This window comes from Vicugna pacos, chromosome 30 (assembly GCF_048564905.1).
Source record: "Vicugna pacos chromosome 30, VicPac4, whole genome shotgun sequence".
Classification (NCBI taxonomy): Eukaryota; Metazoa; Chordata; class Mammalia; order Artiodactyla; family Camelidae; genus Vicugna; species Vicugna pacos.
The window spans coordinates 18,621,192-18,640,035 of NC_133016.1; the positions used below are offsets into that span (position 1 = coordinate 18,621,192).

The 18,844-nt window shown below is 38.9% G+C and overlaps 1 protein-coding gene and 1 long non-coding RNA gene across 8 annotated transcripts in view; one reads left to right on the top strand and one right to left on the bottom strand.

Moving 5' to 3' along the window:
- SKA1 (spindle and kinetochore associated complex subunit 1) overlaps positions 1-18,844 on the bottom strand; it is a 41,877-nt gene that overhangs the window by 18,240 nt on the left and 4,793 nt on the right. For 5 of the 6 annotated variants that reach the window (XR_012065735.1, XM_072952225.1, XM_072952227.1 and 2 more), the window contains exons 4-8: positions 18,150-18,247; positions 15,045-15,182; positions 11,339-11,508; positions 10,394-10,538; positions 8,030-8,248 (exon numbers count right to left, since the gene is read on the bottom strand). Coding sequence is in view for 5 of the 6 variants with exons in the window: in XM_072952225.1 (XP_072808326.1) it covers positions 8,030-8,248; positions 10,394-10,538; positions 11,339-11,508; positions 15,045-15,182; positions 18,150-18,247 (770 nt within the window). In the remaining variant the exon portion in view is untranslated. Of the gene's footprint in view, positions 1-7,440; positions 8,249-10,382; positions 10,539-11,338; positions 11,509-15,044; positions 15,183-18,149; positions 18,248-18,844 lie in introns of those variants that run through there. The other variant, XM_031692448.2, reaches the window with a different exon arrangement.
- Positions 7,781-18,819, top strand: LOC140690459 (uncharacterized). 2 transcript variants are annotated; one of them, XR_012065736.1, is made up of 4 exons: positions 7,781-7,839; positions 10,723-10,969; positions 15,113-15,211; positions 18,664-18,819. It is a non-coding gene; the product is annotated as an uncharacterized lncRNA (long non-coding RNA). The 2 variants fall into 2 exon arrangements; XR_012065737.1 differs by lacking the exon at positions 18,664-18,819 and adding an exon at positions 16,168-16,378.

Sequence of the window (18,844 nt, forward strand, 5' to 3'; positions counted from 1 at the left end):
CTCACTCCTCCCCCAGGAGAGAAGTCGGCTCACACTCACAAATGGCAAAGGTGTTTGTGAATACACATCTCAGAATGCAAGCCCACCTCAGAGGAAACCCTCGGAACAGAAGAGAACCACCCACCTCCACGCCTGCCCACACGCAACAGCAAGGCTGGGTGTTCCAACTTAGGGGAGCAAATGATGGTGTGATCTATCATGGTCTCTAACTTGGACAGGATTACCAGAAGTGAATCATTATTTCTAGCTAATTAATACCAAGAGCTGTTTCTGATGACACAAAGGACCAGACAAGAAGAGACAGCTGGCAGGGGTACTTTCCTCAATTATTAGCTTTGATAATAAAAGCAGAAACTGAAGCACAGTCCTCCCAACATTCTTCCAAACTGCAAAAACAGGCCAGGATTAAGTCTAGGTATTTGTGTGTCCTGCTGGAAGAAATTCCTAAATCCAAAATACAAGTGTCTAAGACAGAAAATTGTGGCTCTCATGACTCTTTACTCTCAGTAGGAAAATATTAATGGGCCCTTCAGAGCACACAGCAAACACACGACATCTTTTTTTTTTTTTATTACTAGTGATCCAGGGAAATAAGGGGTAATATCTATATCTTAAAAGGTTACCTTGCTGTTTTTATCAAAAAGGTCAAGATAGCTTCCTGGGTTCTACTTCTAGTAATGGAGGAACAAAATGAACTACCTCTCCCACAGATAACAACTGTAAACTCCATTCAAGTTAGTTTTAAAAAGCAACAAGTTGAAGACTCTGGAAAAATGACCAAAAGCAAGCAGAATAGAAAGAAATGTGCTCCTTGAAAAAAGAGAATTGCACTGAGTGCTTTCCACAGAGAGAAGCTTTTCCCTGAGGGTTTCCCCAGCTGTGTGCAGGTAAACTAAAATTCAAACAGAAAGCTACAGCTTTCCCTTGGTTTGAGGCATCAGAGGAAGGATTTTGGAAGTGCCAGGGTGGCTGGAGAGAAGGGTGAAACCCTGGAAACCAAGGAACCACAGAGGGAGAAGCCCCCGAATCTACTCACACATTCCACTCACTTACCGTGCACTGAGGGAAGGAAGGTCTGCCCGGAGCACTGTGGGAAGCAACAGCTGAAAGGATGAAAAAGCTGAGTGAAGCTCTCAGCTGCTGCCCACAAAGGGGAGACAAGGTTTGGATATTGAACCCTCCTGAGCTAGAGGATTTTACTAAACGTTGCCAGCTTTCCATGAAACAGCAGAAGGGCCTTCGGAGCAAACAACCTATGTCCCAGGACTAATGAGTGAACAGACGGGGAACATACACGTAGCAGGGATACCGGGTGGGGAAGAAAGAGAGAAAAGAGAAAAGATACGTGAAGTAATAATGTATGAGAATTTTCTAACATCAATGACAGATACCAAACCACAGATCCAGGAATCTCAGAGACCACCAAGCAGGATAAATGCCAAAAACCCACACCCAGGCATATTACATCCAAACAGCAGAAAACCAAAGAAAAAAAGAAAATCTTGAAAGTATTCAGAGAAACATATCTCATCTATAGAGGAACAAGGATAAGTATTACATTAGACTTCTCGTGAGAAACCATGCAAACAAGAAGAGAATAGAATGAAATATTAAAGAGGAGGGGGGGTAAAAACCACCAGTTTATTTGATCCTTCAAGAGTGAAAGAGAAATAAAGACTCCATCAGACATTCAAAAATGAGGGAATTTGTTGTGAGTAGACCTGCCTCACAAGAAATGTTAAAAGAAGTTCGTCAGAGAGAAAGAAAATTATATAGGTCAGAAACTCAGATCTACCTAAAGAAAGTAAGAACCTTTAGACAAGGAATAAATGAAGATAAAATATTTTATTTTTCTTATTTTTAATTGATCTGACAGATAACTGTTGGTTCAAAATAAAAATAGCAACAATGTATTGGTAGATTATAGCTTCTGGATAGTGAAATGAATGACAGCAAAGCTATAAGGGATGAGAGGGAGCAACTGGGAATGTTATTCTGCAAGGTACATGCGTAGATTACCTGTGAAATGCTACAGTGTTATTTGAAAGTGGATTTCAATTAGTTGTAAATGTATGTTAACAATTTCTATGGCAACCACTAAGACATTTTTTGAGAAGAATAATTTATAAACTAAGGAGACAATGGAATCATTTAAAAAAATTTTTTAGTATTCAGTCGATTCTTTTTTAAAAATTTTTATTTATTTGTATTACTTAATTATTTTTTATTTGGGGGGATAATTAGGTTTACTTATTTTTAGGGGAGGGACTTGGGATTGAACCCAGGACCTCGTGCATGCTAAGCATGGGCTATACCACTGGGCTATAACCTCCCCTGAGAAGAGTTTTAAAAAAGAAATGAAGGACAAATGTAGCAAATAGAAAACAGTAACAAATATAGTAGATGTTAATCCAAATATACTACTAATCACTCTAAATGTGAATTGTCTAAATACATCAGTTCAAAGATAGAGACTTACAAAGTGGATTTAAAAAATCAAGACTCAACTATATGTTGTCTACAAGAAACCTGCTTTGTTATAAAGACACAGATAAATCAAAAGTAAAGGGGTAGAGAAACCTATGCCTTGTTAATAATAATCAAAACAAAGCTGGAGCAGCTATATTGATCTCAAACAAAGCCAACTTCAGAACAAGGAAAATTATTAGAGATAAAGATGGGCATTAAAGATTAAGGGGTCAAATCTCCAAGAACATATAACAATCCTTAAGGTGTATACACCCAATAACAGAACAGCAAAATACACAAGGCAGAAAGACAGAACAGCGAGGAGAAACATGGAACTGCGAGGACAAAGCCACGACTGTAGTTGGAGATTCTGGGTAATCGACAGATGCAGCAGGCACGAAGTCAGTAAGGACATAGTTGAGTTGAACAGCACCATCAATCAACCAGATTTAATTGGCATCCACAGAATATTTCATCCAACAACAGCAGACTACACATCCTTCACAAGCTCCCGTGGAATATTCACCAGGATAAACCACATCCCTGGCCATAAGTAACCCCATAACAAATTTAAAACTAGAACTCATACAGAAGTATGTCTTCAGGCCAACGTGGAGTTAAACTAAAAATCAAGAACAGAAAGATAGCTGGGAAATCGCAAAATATATGGAGATTAAACAACACACTTCTAAATAACACATGGGTAGTAAAGGAGTCTCGAGAGAAATTTTGATAAATTTTGAAATATTTTGAAGGAAGCAAAATGACAAAACAACTTACCATTATTTGTGGGAGGCACTGAAAGCAGTGCTCAGAGGGAAAATGAAAATGGTACAGCCACTTTGGGAAACAATTTGTCAGTTAAAAAAAAAATAAACTAAAAAACTAAACATGCAGCTACTACAAGATCCAGCAATTGAACTCCTGGGAGTTGCACTCCCAGATAAGTGAAGATTTATGTTCCCACAAAAACCTGTACTCAGATGTTGATAGCAGCTGAATTCGTGAGAGCCACAAACTGGAAACAACTCAGTGGCACTTCACCAGGTGGAATGATTAAGCCAGGATGGTCCATTCGCACTGGGGAACACTACTCAGCAATAAAAAGGAACTGTTGGCATGTGCAACAGCTGAATAAATCTTCAAAAAATTCTATTGAGTGAAAAAGCCAGTCTCAACTGGTTTCATACTGTTATCGTTCCATTTATGTAACATCCTTGAAATGACAAAATTATGGAAATAGAGAACAGATGAGTGGTTGTCTGGGGCTAAGGAGGTGACTGATGGTCTGAGGGGAGGAGGTGTGGCTATAAAGGGGCCATGTGAGGGATCCTGGGGGATGGGAATGTTCTGTACCTCTACTGCATCAGTGTCAACATACTGGTTCTGAGGTTGTACTGTACTTGTGCAAGATGTTACTGCTGACGTAAGGACTAAAGGGTACGGGGCTCTCTCCATGTTACTTTTTACAACTGCCTATAACCTATATTTGTCGCAAAATAATAAGTTTAAGAAAAAAATAGAAAAATGATAGGGGTTTGGGTTACATGGGTGTATGCACTGGTCAATACTCATTGATCTGTAGCCTTGAGATCTGTGCATTTCACTGTAGGAAAATTTAATCTCAATTTCAAAAAATGATGTAGTCTCCTAGTCATCTGATTTACTACTTTCAATACAGCAGGACAAAAGGGTACTCATAAAAAAGAATTTGAGGTATAACTTGCTAAATACCATAATTTCTGATAAATGCTTCTCTTGTGTTTTCCTTAGAGAATTCTCTTGAGTCAACCTAACTTGAACAAAGTTCAATTGGCATTATGTTAAACTATTTCTACTTTATAATCCTATATATGGTCTTGGCACCAGTTTAAATAACACTGTCTGAAATATACCCAGGAGTGTTCAGTGTCTTGAGTAACCCTTCTTTTATGCCACTTGTATTAGTAGATATATTTACAGAACAATGGCAATGGTTTATCAGGAGCTGGAATGTTTCATAAAAGAAATCATTTAATATTATGAAACAAAACTGCATTCATAACACACAGTTCTATTCAGTGCACCACAGTAGTTCCATTTATGATTAAGCATAACATTTATAAATTGTGAAATCTTAAAATATTTCCAATAAGCAGAATCAATTAGAAAACTGAATATGTTGGCTGAAAAATTTTTTTTTACAAATGTCAGTCAATGGAAGCTTCTATTATTTAACTAGTAACTTAGAATTTCAGTATTTCTTGAAGCTTAATACTTTACAGAGTCTTTGGTTAAAAGATGAGAGTCCCAAGTAATTATCAGCAGAATATACATGTGTTTAACAATTTTTTATAATCCTGCCAGACAGAATATCCTTTAATTTCAATGTATTTCCCAGAAGTAGCTGGGAATATTAGAACCATAGAATATTAAAACTAGAAGGTCCTGAGAGAAATTTTTGTTCAACCATCTCAATACATACTGGAGAAAACTGGGACCTGGAAAGGTGAAGTCACTTGCCCACGGCCACAAACTGTCGGTTAATGTGGATTCTGTAAATGCTTATTTAGCGCCCTCTGCTGGAAATTCCTGTTAGAGTGGCTGAATAAGAGACAAAAACTCCTGGCCTAGGGAGTTTATATTTTAGTGGGGCAAAAAAGACACATAAATACGTAAAATACATAAACCATCAGGTAGACATATGTGCTAGGAAGAAAAATAAAGCAGATAAGGAGAGCGTGTTATAGAGGGAGCTGTAAATAAATAAATGTAAGATGGTCTGGGATCCTAAGGGATCAAATGGCCCTGAACCAATGTAAAGGATGTAAGGGGAGTGTCACATGGGTGAAGGGTGAGGAGCTTTCTGGGCAGAGGTAACAGCCAGTGCAAAGGTCTGGGAAGACTCATGCTCGGCCTGTTGCAGAAAGAGCGTGCAGGCCGGAGTGGCTGGAGCAGAGCTGGGAAATGGAGGAGATGATACTACTGAGCTGAGGAGGGGACCCAGGGAGGGCCTCATGGGCCTTTGTAAGGATTCAGCCTTTGCTCTGTAAGAAATGGGGAGCTATGGAAGGTTTCTGAGTAATGGAGTGACCTACTCAAACTTTGGTTCCTGTGAATAGACAGTAGTGGGGCAAGAACAAACACAGAGACCAATTAGGAAGCTTTGGATTAATCCAGGGAGATGTTTGGGACCAGGTGGTAGCTTGTGAGAAGGGTCAAATTTTTGAAGGAAGAACCAAGAGAGTAAATAGCAGAGTTAGGACTAGAACCAGGCTTCTGACGCTTAAGTTTTCTTTTTGATGCATCATGTTGCTGAATTATTTTTTAAAGTTGAAGACAGTATTCCCAAGAAATAATCTGATTTCTGAGTCACAACTAAGGATTAGGGTTGCAGTTTTTAGTATGCAGCTGAAGCAGACCTCACAGTCACTCTACCAAGAAAACTTTGGTAATTAGAATAGACCACATTTGTCATGTTGACCCATTGAAAGGAAGGAAATTTAAAATACCCAAGCTTTTTTGAGGTGTCAAGTTGATCCTAGCTTTAAAATATTAGTCTGAAATTGCACTACAGTTATTACAAAGAAAAAACAGGCAAGTAGGCTCATAACTGAATTAAACCTGCATTGGAAATAAACATCTGTCCATGTTAATCACCCACAGAGTGTATGCTCTGCCTAAGCTTATTGGAAACGCTGGTTCATTAAAAGTGACACGTTTTTGTGATATTAAGCTCTGGACACTGCGTGTCATTTCCCCACGTGTAAGTTAGATGCCCAATACATTGCTTTTGTGTGTAAATATAACTATTTACATATAGCATAATTCCAAGAAATTCCTGCCTTTGCCCATTGCATCTAATGCATAAAGTCCAAGCACCCATCCGAGGCTCAGGGCACAGTGCTGGGAAGAAAGGATGTGGGAGCCTGAATTCACAAGCACCGGAAGTGGCCCATGAGCGCCTCACTGATTGCTAACAACCCTTCCTTCCCAGGTTCACTTCACCAGCAACAAGTTCTGATCTGTCTTTTCATGAGATGTAAATATTTAGTCAGTGTGTTTGTTTCACAAGTATCCTAAATTTTATTAGGAAAAAATTTTAACACATAAAATTAGAAAGAATAATACAATGAATGCTGTTATAGCAATTGTCAAGACTGAACAATTTTTAATACTTGGCCATACGTGCTCTATGTGTGTATCTTATTATATTGCTTGGCCATTTTAGAGCATATTGTTTTATCCCTAAATACTTCAGATGCATCTGCAGAAAATAAAGATATTCTCCTACATAACCACAATACTATTATCATACCCAAGAAAACGGATCCTAATTCTTTCACGGCATCTAACATACAACCCAAACTAAAATTTCCACAATTATCCCTAGATCTTTTTTTCAAACGGAATCAAGGTTCATGGTTTATATTTATTCTGATTAGTCTCTTTTAATCCAGAACAGGACCCCTTCTTTTTCCCATTACTGACTTGTTTTTAAGAGACCAGGTTATTTATGTGTATCTGGAGTTGCCTCATTATTTCTTCACGATGACATTTAGCTTGGTTCGGTATCCCTTGTTTTCTATAAACTAGATGACAGAGCTAAAGTCTTCTTCACATTCAAGTTTAATGTTTTTGACAGTATTTCATGTCACTTTAGGAGGCATATGTCAGGATGTTTCACTATGGTGGTGACACTAAGTTTGAGTAGTGCTTTCATTATCTCTTGTATGATAAATCATGCAAAAACGTAGTGTCTTTAAACTACCACAATCATTTATTTTTCATGGTTTCTGCAAGTCCTAAATTCAGAGCATAGCAGGGGCAGCTTGTCTTTGCTCCTTGCTGTCTGGGACCTCAGGACTACAATCATTTGCTCCACATGCCTGGCTGTCAGTGGCAGTTAATGTGACCTCTCTGTGTAGCCTGGGCTTTCTCACAAGATGGTGACAGGGTTCCAAAGGCAAGCACCCCAAGAAAGAGACCAGATGGAATTCATATTCTCTTTAATAGCTAGCTTGGAAATCAGGCAGTGGCATATCCTAGTCCATTCTACTGGCTGAAGCAGTTACAAAGATATGCCCAGATTCAAAGAGAGGGAACAGATATCTTGCCTCTTAATAGAAGAATGCTGACATCACACTGAAAGAGCATGTGGGATGGAATACGGAATTCTCCCATCCATCCATCCGTCTTTGGAAAGTAAGATCTGCCACAAGCAGTGATAGTCAAATCTCTTCATTTCAAGTTACATTTCCCCTTTATAACTAGAAACTAAGATACAAGAAGATCCACATCTAGACATACAAACTGGATGAGGCCAAAGAATCTGGCGTGACATCTGGACAGTTAGGAAACGTAAAAGGGGACAGAGTAACCTGAGGAGGGGTAAACAAGACAGAGGTGGCGATCTACCAGCATCATTTTTAACTAGCCTGTGTTACCTGGAAAAAATGTTTTGTCCACAAATAACCAACTTTTCCAGCAAACAACCTATAAATGGACAGATTAAAGATTTTATCACATGAAATTAGCATTTCAGCATAGAAGCCTGAATGAGGTCCTGGGTCTCTCCTACCTGGGATCCACAGGCTGGCAGGACAAGGTGGTAAACCACAGCATCAGGCTGTGTGGTATCCAGCCAGAGACAGCCAGTTGGAATCTGTTCCCCTCCAGGCTGCGGGACCTGCAGCAGAAAGCTGTGGCATGAGGTTCGGTCCCTAAAGTTCTGGAGACAGCCGTGCTGCAGGAGGACTGGACAGGAAGGGTGCTTCTCGGCCGCCGGCTACTAAAAATACTGCAAGAGAAGATGGAGGGCAAGGAAAGGGTGGAAACAGATCAGAGGGCAGAGACCCAGGACCACAGACTCTTTCAAAATTAGATTTTTTTTAAATGTTACTTTCAAAAATAAGTAAGTAGAACAAGCCTGTCATTTTGCTTGAAAATGAAGTTCAAGTAACAGAAATTACTTCTTGTTTGAAAATTGTCTTTATTATCCTTTCAGGAATCTGACTTTACCCAACTGTATCCCTAAATTAATGTAACAAATTGATTACATTGCTGACAATTAAAATAGAGACTCAGTATCCATTCTACAAGAATTAAACAAGCTTACCGACACAGTTGTTTAATACGAGTTTCAGGGAAAAAATCGTAAACAAAGAAAATGTTTTTGATAGAGAACACAGGGAAAAATGAGTCATAGAGAAAAATCAAGCAAGACTTAAAACAAAGTAAATGCCATTATTTTTATTTAAACTGAGATATGAAATAAACATCTGCATTTAAATTAGGGAGAAAGAAAAACATCACATGATATCACTTATATGTGGAATCTAAAAAAAAACAAAAGACAAAAATGAACTTATTTACAGAACAGAAACAGACTCAGACATAGAAAAGAAAGTCAATGGTAACCGAGGGGAAAGGGGGTGGGAAGGAATAAATTGGGAGTTCAAGATTTACAGATATTAACTACTATATATGAAACAGATAACAAGTTTATACTGTACAGCACAGGGAACTCTATTCAATATCTTGTAGTAACCTTAAATGAAAAATATGAAAACGAATGTATGTATGTACATGTATGACTGAAACATGCTGTACACCAGAAACTGACACAACATTGTAAACTGACTCTACTTCAATTAAAAACAAACCAACCAACAAACAAAAAATACCTTCATGGAAAAAAATTTTAGGGAGAAAGAAAGGATAACAATAAATAAGCAGTGCCTATAATGTATTCTCTGGCCTTCATGAGACAGTGTTAGCCTGACATGTTTTTCCTCAGCTACAAGTAGGTGGAAGGGACACAGGCTGTGCTGGTTAACTTTGTGTGACGACTCGACTGGCCAGGGGGCCCCGTTAAACGCTGCTTCTGGGTGTATCTGTGAGGGTTTCTAGATGAGATTAGCATTGGAATCAGTGGACTCAGTAAAGCTAACGCCCCTCCCCTGTGTGGATGGGCATCCTCCCCTCCATCCAAGACCTGAACAGACCAAAAGACTGAGCAGAGAGGGTGGAGTTTGCTCCTTTTTCCTGCCTCACTGCTGCACTGCGACATCTCATCTCATCCACTCTGGCCCGGGTCCCTGATTCTCAGGCCTTTGGACCCAGGTTGAATCACACTACAGGCTTTCCAGACAGCAGATCTGGAGACCTCTTAGCCTCCATAATCACGTGAGCCAATTCCTCAAAATAAATCTCCACAGACAGATACACAGACAGGTAGGTAGGTATCCCTTTTGGTTCTGTTTCTCTGGAGAACACTATGACACAGACAGTCTCCCCAAGTACGGAAGAGAAACACTTAAATTCTTACAATCCAACCACTCGTTCGTTTTCCATGACCACTATCAATCTGCTTACACATATTATTTTATCATCTTTTTCATCTCAAATATCCTTTTGTTACAATTTCATTACAGGTTGATGTTTACAGATTGGTTTACACTGAATGCATTTCAGGTAATTACATGTGGGAAAGCAAAATAATCACATGGGTGGGCTGCCTCTGAATCCAAATTTTGCCTATAGACTGAAATATCATTTGTGGAATTTAGACACTAATGACCTTTAATTCCAAAGAGCCTGGGTAGACTGGCTCTTATCTTCTTGAACTCTAACTTGTATTAGCACATCTGCACCTCTTACAGGGACCGGCAGCACTGTCACTAAACACCAAAACTAACTGTGAACATTTTTTAGTTTCATTATATGCCTAGAACAGAGGCTTATATGGTAGGTGGTTATGTATTTACTAGAAGTGAATTTTAAAATGTGCATGCTTTATCTTTTAAGAGTTTCATCTTTATAAGAAATGAAGAAAATGAAAAAGCTAAAGAAATTATATATAAACAAATTACATATTAGGAAACTATAGGAATAGTCTATAAACTCTATTGTTGGCTGGTTCAAAAGCTTACAGGGGCCTCACGTTATAACGTATCGGGTAAGTCCTCCCCCTCGGACCTCTGACAGCCTCCGGCAGTGGCGTAAAATATTCAGTATCACGTGAAACCTCTTGTCCACTTTCAAGGTTGTGAACTCCTTTATGTCAGCTTCCACTATAAAATAATGGCCTGAAAATAAAGATATTAATGCTAATCTTTATAAGGACAACTTTCAAGATTAAGCATTACAGGTGAATATGAATGACGTTTATCATCTTTACTATCATCCAACTGAAATGAGAACTGGTATTCTTGCTAAAATAGCAATTACTCTTTCAACTGAAATTGCATAATATTTATTGTACAATTTCAGAAATGAAGCCCTGCTTACTGTATCACTGACTCTCTGCTGGCATCTTTTGGACAATGCACTTTTCAAGAGTCGGTACGGGATAACGGTTAAGAGAATGAACCCCACAGCGGCTCTAACACTTAACTGGCTGACCTTGGGCAAGGAACGTAAGCCCTCTTCGCCTAGTCTGCAAAGCGCAAGTGGTTAAGAGTATACACCTCATAAGGACACTGAGGACCAAAGCTCTCAGCACGCTACCCAGCACATCGTAAGTGCTATACAAGCATGATCAACTGTTGTCATTACTGTTCTAATTCTGGCATCAGGTACTGTTCCATAATAAGACTCCCACGCAGTGTTTCTCAGCCTCAGGACCACAGACATTTGGGGCTAGATAATTCTTTTTTGTGGGAGCTGTCTTGTACGTCATGGGGTACTTCAGCAGCATCCCTGGTCCTCTTTTAGATGCCAGTAGCACCCCCAAGCCCAGGTCGAACAACCAAAAATGTCTCCAGAAATGGCCAAATGTTCCCTGGTGGGAAAAGTGCCCCTGGTTAAGAACAATCACTTTCCTTTCTTACGATTTCGTTGCTCTCCGAACAGCTGACATGTACACACACACATACTCTCATTTTACCTTTGGTTTCCTTCGTTTCTTCATCAATAAATCGGTGATACAGATTTCTGGCCACAGAATTCATAGACTTTTTTGGTTGATGTAGGATCTTATATTTACTAACTACTGCCTTGTTGATTTCTTTAATAACATCATTAATTTGACAATAGGTTAAGCGGGACTTCATGTACCTATGAAAAAAGAAAATGAGTAACTTTTTAAAAGAATCCTCATACAAAGTTGTTTTCTTTCAAAAATATTTACATATGATGACTTTATACAGCAGCAAATCTACTAGTACCCTTTATAAAAAAATCAAATATCAACTTCTAAATAAACCAGACACATCTCAAGAGTTGAAAAATTAAACAGAGACCACGATATATTAGTGTTTGTCTTCCCTCGTTCTATCTGAAGGCATAAACCTCTATTCTCCACCTATAGAGTTAATATTACAATTTAAAATACATTCTCAAACTCTGATTCAGACGGACTGATTCATGGCAATATAGAAGCTTATTTAAATGTTTTCAAATGTTTGTGAGCAAGGGAAAGAAAAATTTCAGTATTAATAAATTACATAAATCACACCATGCTAGTTTTCTGCAGAAACATTTTCTGTTCAGAGAGAGAAAGTAAAAAGGAGGAGGCGGCAGAGGAGGAAGGGAAGATGGAGGATGACAACCAGGATGACAACGCTGATGGAGAAGAACAGGGATGCAAAGGGACAAGGGTCCGGAAGTGGAGCTGCCTGCAGAGGAGAAAGCGGGCACCCTCACTCTTCATTCCTGAGCACACATGCCTTTGGAGCACAGTCTCCCAGTCTGCATCTCCCTCCTACACGTCCTCCCAGTCACCAGTCTCAGAATATAAATATAGGAGACCCTCAATTTTGAGTGATCTGTACATGTCAAAAACAAAACTTTAATGATCTGCTTCAACTTTTCCCTCTGAACAAACAGTGGATTCATTATGTTAAACTCTGTCCTTCACCTCTATTCAAAGGGGCAGTTTTCTAATCAAAAGCTCCTTAATGTAAAATAATATATAAATATGTTTAAAGGAAAATGTTCCTACTGACCAAAACCCATTCATTTTCATTATTTCCTTCTTTTCTAAATTCATTTTTGCTACTCATTTTTCTAACCAGAATTCCACGAACGGTTGATGCTACAGCCCTCCACAATGCAATTCCTTTCAACCATCTGAACTGTCCCCTAGTTTCCTCAAAAGGTGTCAATGTTTTCCATTTTAATTCCGCTTCAGGGTTAACTTAAAGATAAATACATAAAAGCCCCATGCTTAGGACACATTCTTCCTTATCCTAATCTTCTAACTTCTCTCATTTGTTAAATAGCCCGTTAGTTTAAAAATGAATACTCTACCATGACTCTTCTATCTCTGAATTCAAGGAGCATTTTCTAAAGACCCTCCTGCTCCACTGCTCCTCACAGCCACTTGCTCTTCCCTTCAACACAACTGATGAGCAACAACAACTTAAAAAACTGAATAGCATCAAACAGAATTTTAATGACAATAAAGCTGTCAATAAAGGAAATGACTGAGTAACCAGAAACAACCAAAAACAAACAAACAAACAAACAAAAGATTAAAGAGAAATGCCAGCCTCATTCCTAGTCTTAGAACTCTAAAACAGCCTGGTATTTTTCAAGGGACTAATATGCATATGGAAAGATGCTCAATATATATGTCACCAGGAAACTTAAAATTAAAACAACAAAGAGACATGATTACTCTCATTAAAATAGCTAAACTAGGAAAAACTGACAAAACTAAATGCTGGTGAGAATGTGGAGCAAAAGGAACTATCATTCTGCTGGGAATGCAAAAAGGTACAGCCACTTTGGAAGACAGTTTGACAGTTTCTTACAAAGCTAAATGTAGTTTTACCATATTATCCAGTGATCACAGGTATTTACCCAAGTGAGCTGAAAACATATTCGTACAAAAACCTGCAGATGAATATTTACAGCAGCTTTAGTCATAATCACTCCAAACTGGAAGTAACCAAAGTGTCATTCAACAGATGAATGGATAAACTGTGGTACATCCAGACAATGGAATATTAGTCAGCGATAAAAAGAGATGAGCTATCAAGCCATAATAAGACATGAGGGGAATCTTAAATGCATATTACTAAGGGAAAGAAGCATATTACTAAGGGAAAGTGTGAAGAGGCTACACAGTGGACGATTCCAACTATTTGACATTCTGAAAGAGGAAAAACTGTGGAGCCAGTAAAAAGATCAGTGGTTGTCAGGGGCTTAGGGAAAGAGATGAAAAGACAGAGCATAGGGCACATTGAAGGCAATGAAACTATTCTGCATGATACAACAGTTGTGGATACACAGCATTATGCATTTGTCAAAATGCACAGACTGTATGACGCAAAGAGTGAGCCCTAATGTAAACTATGGACCTGAGTTAAAATCTAGTTAGTAGTATTTAGATTGGCTTATCAATGCTAACAAATGTACCACACTAATGCCAGATGTTAGTAATAATAGGGGAAACTGTTTTCAGGTATGAGAACACTCTACTATTTGCTCAGTTTTTCAGTAAACCTAAAATTATTTTAACAAATAAAGTCTATTAATTAAAAACATACAACAACAACAAAACCTGGATGGACAATTCTCAGGCAAATAAAATAATCATGCCCTTTGCTGCAAGGATTCTCCTCCTAGGATTCTATCTCAAGGAAATAAGGAATTAAAAAAATATACTTGTCAGAAAGAAATTTCATTGTACCATCATTCATAACAATGCATTCAACCAAAATATTTAATAAGGCCTTCTTAAATAACTTATGAGGCAGACATACAATAAAATATACAACTATTAAAATACAAGTTTTCAAAAATGTTAATGATGGGAAAACACTCATGATAAAAAGCAAATTTAATTTGTAGTATAACTACATTATTGTAATAACAATCAGAAACAACTTGTAGTACAGGTGAAATGAAATAAAACATGAAAAGAAATACTCTATACCTTGTCTGAGTGGTAGAATTACAGATGAGTTATCTTCTGACAACAAACATTTTCTAACAACATACAGTATTTGTAATAAAAAAAAAAACCACATGTAACACTATAAAGCTGAGAAGTTAAGGAAAGCCTTAGAAATATGGAAGTTTAAAAACGTGGATTTCCATAATTGGTTCCCCATCACTGTCATCTGTGAAGAGCAAAAAGGAGCCCTCCCTCTTGGGGAGGAATTTTGTCTTATTGACACCTGTATTCTTCTCCTCCTGTTCTGACCGAGGGCTCAGAATAGAGCACAGACTCAAAGAAGTGTGTGGCATAAGGTAACGGACAAATGGAAACCAAACAAATACAACACTCTGTTCTAATTCTCAGATCTATACGATACACTTACTTTCCTTAAAATTGCAGCAAAACTGAGGCTACTTCTAAAATGTAATTGGATAAATCTGTATCACAAAATGGCCCTGAGAGACTCAGCAATAAATGAATCCATGTCTAGATCTCTCTTTGCTAAGATTTTTACAACTAAATAAAAAACATGATTTTAAACACCTTCAACAAGACATTTTCTGCATTTTCAAAGTACAATGCAAAGCTACTCTGGAAAAGATCAATATTGGAACACAGCATACTGCAATTAATATAATCAAGGTTTATGATTTAAACAATCATGTATATTGATTACTAATTAAAATTTATCTTAAATACTTACGCAGGAACGCCACTGAAGTCATCAGAAGTTATAAATGGCATTTCCTTAATATTTCTTTGTTCTTTTAGGGGCTTCTTTGTGGGTGCAGGTTCTTCAACTTTGACTGGTTCTTCAGGGTCAAGATCTGATCCCTTAACACTGCACAGAAGAGATGCACAGATGTACAGGTAACTGTCAGAATTCTGCAGCACACCAGAAAGGTGTGCACCTGAAGATCATCAGTACTGAGCACACGATTCATCTTGTTATAATTTTACAGCCAATGTTTTTTTCTATCCCCACCCCTGATGCTCATGGAGAGAATGCTGAAAAACTAAGTTCCCAAATCTTTAGTAACACAATTGTTGTTTATACACCCAAACAAGGGTGCATGTAGTACATATGCTAGATTATCTTCATCGGTTATCCCACTGGCTCCTCAAAGTCATCATGTATGAAGCTGAACTTCTAAACAGCTTCTGATTTTTCTATTCTGGTCATGGAAACATCAATCATCTTATACTTCTAGTTTTTTAATTTACCCCATTGGTTGCTACCATCAGTCCCTGCCTGTTGCAGACTCATTTTAGTTGCCAGCAATGAGCATGGGTCACCCTCGGATCAGTCCTGCCCAATTTCTGCAGTGATGAGAAGCCTACTACAGCTCCCACCCCACTAGCAAATGGAGTCTAGAAAAAGGCTGTAGCTTCTAGGTTGTTTCACTGCCAGGGAGGGAACAGACCCCTGCTGCCAGTAGCCAGGTGAGCCATATGGGCTTGACGGCTCCAAAAAGGAAATGAGATACAGGAAAAGAGTAGATCCAACACAAGTGCAAGGGAAGGGAATCCCAAGAAAGACAGGGAAGTGAGATCCCAAGATGAAGCTGAGTACCAGACACAGAGGGCAACCAGGCCTGACTGAGGTGGTGTGATGACAAGACAGCCGTGTTGTGGGTGGTCAAGATAAAGATGCCCGATGCTATGGTACCATCATCTGTACCTGAATCCTAACATGAAACTCCATGGTGGGCCTGGCTGATTCCTACCTGGACTCACCTGTCTTAACCATGTGCTAAGGAAGCTCCCGATTTCTCCTTCAGGCCCTGCTGTGTCTTTCAGCTAAAAATAACCATTTCCACCTACAGAAAGTTTCAGCTTTGACCTGCCCTGAAAGCTGAAGCTAGGCCACAGTGAGTTCAGAAGAAAATTCCTTCTATTCCTCAGCTGTATTCCTGCTGGGTGTCCAATGTCCGGCCCCATAACCCTGGCAGATATCCTACAATGACCTGTGTTCCCAGCATTCATTCATGACCTTGTCCATGAATTTTCTCTTCTTGGAGAGAAACTCCAAGGCCCCCTGACATGCCAGGGACTCTGCTGAGCTTCTCTTCTCCTGGAGACCCTCAACCACCAGCAGCAACATGGCTCTTTTCCTACACAGCAAGCTTCGTGCCTTCCTTTCAGTTTTTCAAACTTACACAGTACGTTGTTTATGGAAAAACATACACAAAAAGTGTGACTGTTATAACTGCCAGAATGATCACCTCTTTGATGGAGGAAGAATTTGCAATAGAAGTGTCCTCTTTCCTAATCTAACCTGTAGATACACTGATGTTTATCACTCTTTAACTGGCACTGATAATACTTTAGTTTTCTGCTTACATGGTACATTTCAAAAGTTAAAAATCTTAAGTTAGCTTAAGTTAGTTAAAAAACTTAAGTTATAGTTTGTATACAAAATTTAATATGATACATTTCAAAAGTTAAAAAACTTGAGTTAAAAAACTTAAGTTATAGTTAGTATATAAAACTTAGTTTTACATACTTGGAGCCCCCCTTTAGAAATATAATTTTGGTGGCAGAGGACTGGAGAAATGGGAGTGGAGAAATACTGCAAAGACAAAACACAGGAGCTCCCAAATCATAAAGGCAAAAGATGATGGGAGATCGCATTCAGAGCCCGGCACTGAGAACAGAGGGAGGGCAGGGACAGATAAAACCCTCAGAGGCAGAATGGACGATTGAGGCTACATGACAGAGCGAGACGGGGTGAAGATGCCAAGTTCCTGTCTAGGTGACATGTGAGTAACAAGGAGACAATCAGTTCAGTCTTAGACACGCCAAGCTGGAGGAGAGGACAGCTCATTCATGAGATTCCCAGCAATCAATTAAAACAGAACTAGATGCCACGTCAAGGCCAGAGATGGACGTCTAGGAGCATCAACAGTGGTGCTGAGCAAGCATGAGCAAAACGGAGCTTTAGGAGAGAACTGTAAGTGAAAGGAGGGCAGAGAAAAAGGAAGCAGAGATGTGGGGTGACAACTAAGGAAGCACAGTGGTAGTGCAGGTAACAGAATTTCAAAAACAAACAGATGGAGAGCAAAATAAAATCTGATAAGAAGAATCAGGACTGAAGAGGGATTTTTTACTTCTTTGTGACTTACAAGCAATCAGCTTCCTAAGTACGGTACTAACAGTAGCCAAAAGCCAGGCTTGGGGGACTTCGGGGAAAAGGGCAGCACAAACATACACCCGCAGTGAACAGACAGAGATATGACAGGAGTCTGAGGGTAAAACCAGAGCTAAGTTTTTTGTTCCTTTGGCTGTTCTTAAGATGGGAAGCTCGTTAAGCTTATGTACCCAAGGGTCAGGGGAGACTGCTCCCCATGGCCCCCAAAAGACAATGGCAATATCTGGAGACATTTTTCATTGTCACAACAGGGCACAGGAGTAGGTGCAGGAGGGGAACAGAGGTGCTACTGATACTCAGTTGGTAGAGATCAGGGATGCTACTAAACATCCTATTCTCACAAAAAAGAATTATCTGACCTAAAAGGTCCATAGAGTCAAGGTTGACAAACTCTGCTCTAAGGGGAAGTAACGAGAAAAAGTAGAAAAAGAGAGCCTAGAGGAGACTCACCCTTAGGAAAGAGAGGGGAACATTTTCCTCAGAGACAGCAGGATAAAAAAACTGGTGAACATGGAGGAAAGATGATTTCTAGTGTAAGTGACCAAAAAAACTGGATAATCACTAACAAAACTGCAAGTATATGAAAAAGCAAAAAGATGTGAAGTGTTTAATAGTTTTATAAATCCAGATAGTAAGAATAATTATAAATACACTTACAAGTTCTGGGTTACTGTTACTGGGGGCAAATGGGGAGGAATGTTCTCTTTGAGATGTTCCACATCTTTATAATCTTCTTCAAGAGATTCACAGAGTTCCTAAAATTAAAAAAAAAATAGGTCACAAATAAGCATCTGCCCCGCCTGTGTGTTTTAAGATGTTATAAACAGCACAAAAGACTGTGAATCAGAATCACAATAGTTGTGAGTGTTCAGAAAGCAGAAGGGGTGAAAAGCACTGAAAGCAGCAATATTAAAAAAAAAAAAAAAAGAGCCCTCTGGTTCCTAGAGCTGTTTTTGGATGGCGATATATTCGTTTCCTCCACTGTATTGTTTCAGAGAACAAGTGTTAGAATCCCATTACAACAAGCAGGGCTGACATTTAAGTCTTTTAAAATACTTTAACCTTGGGAAGCAATTAAAAAGTATATGGAAGATCTGTGTTTATCATTCTGGTAAAGTGCTTTTGTTGACTTAGCAAATGTTCCCCAGCGTTGTCTGTCTAACACCACCAGGGTATAATGTATTCTGGAAATGCAAAGACGCAAGGACAAGATGCTGCTTGGAACAGCTTTGGTTGCTGACATGCATATATTCCCGCCTAATGAAAATTCCTACTTGACCATAAGTGCTTTGGTTTCGTGTTGTCTTCAACTTTACCTAGAACTGGAGGCTATAAATTCATGCAAATTTAAT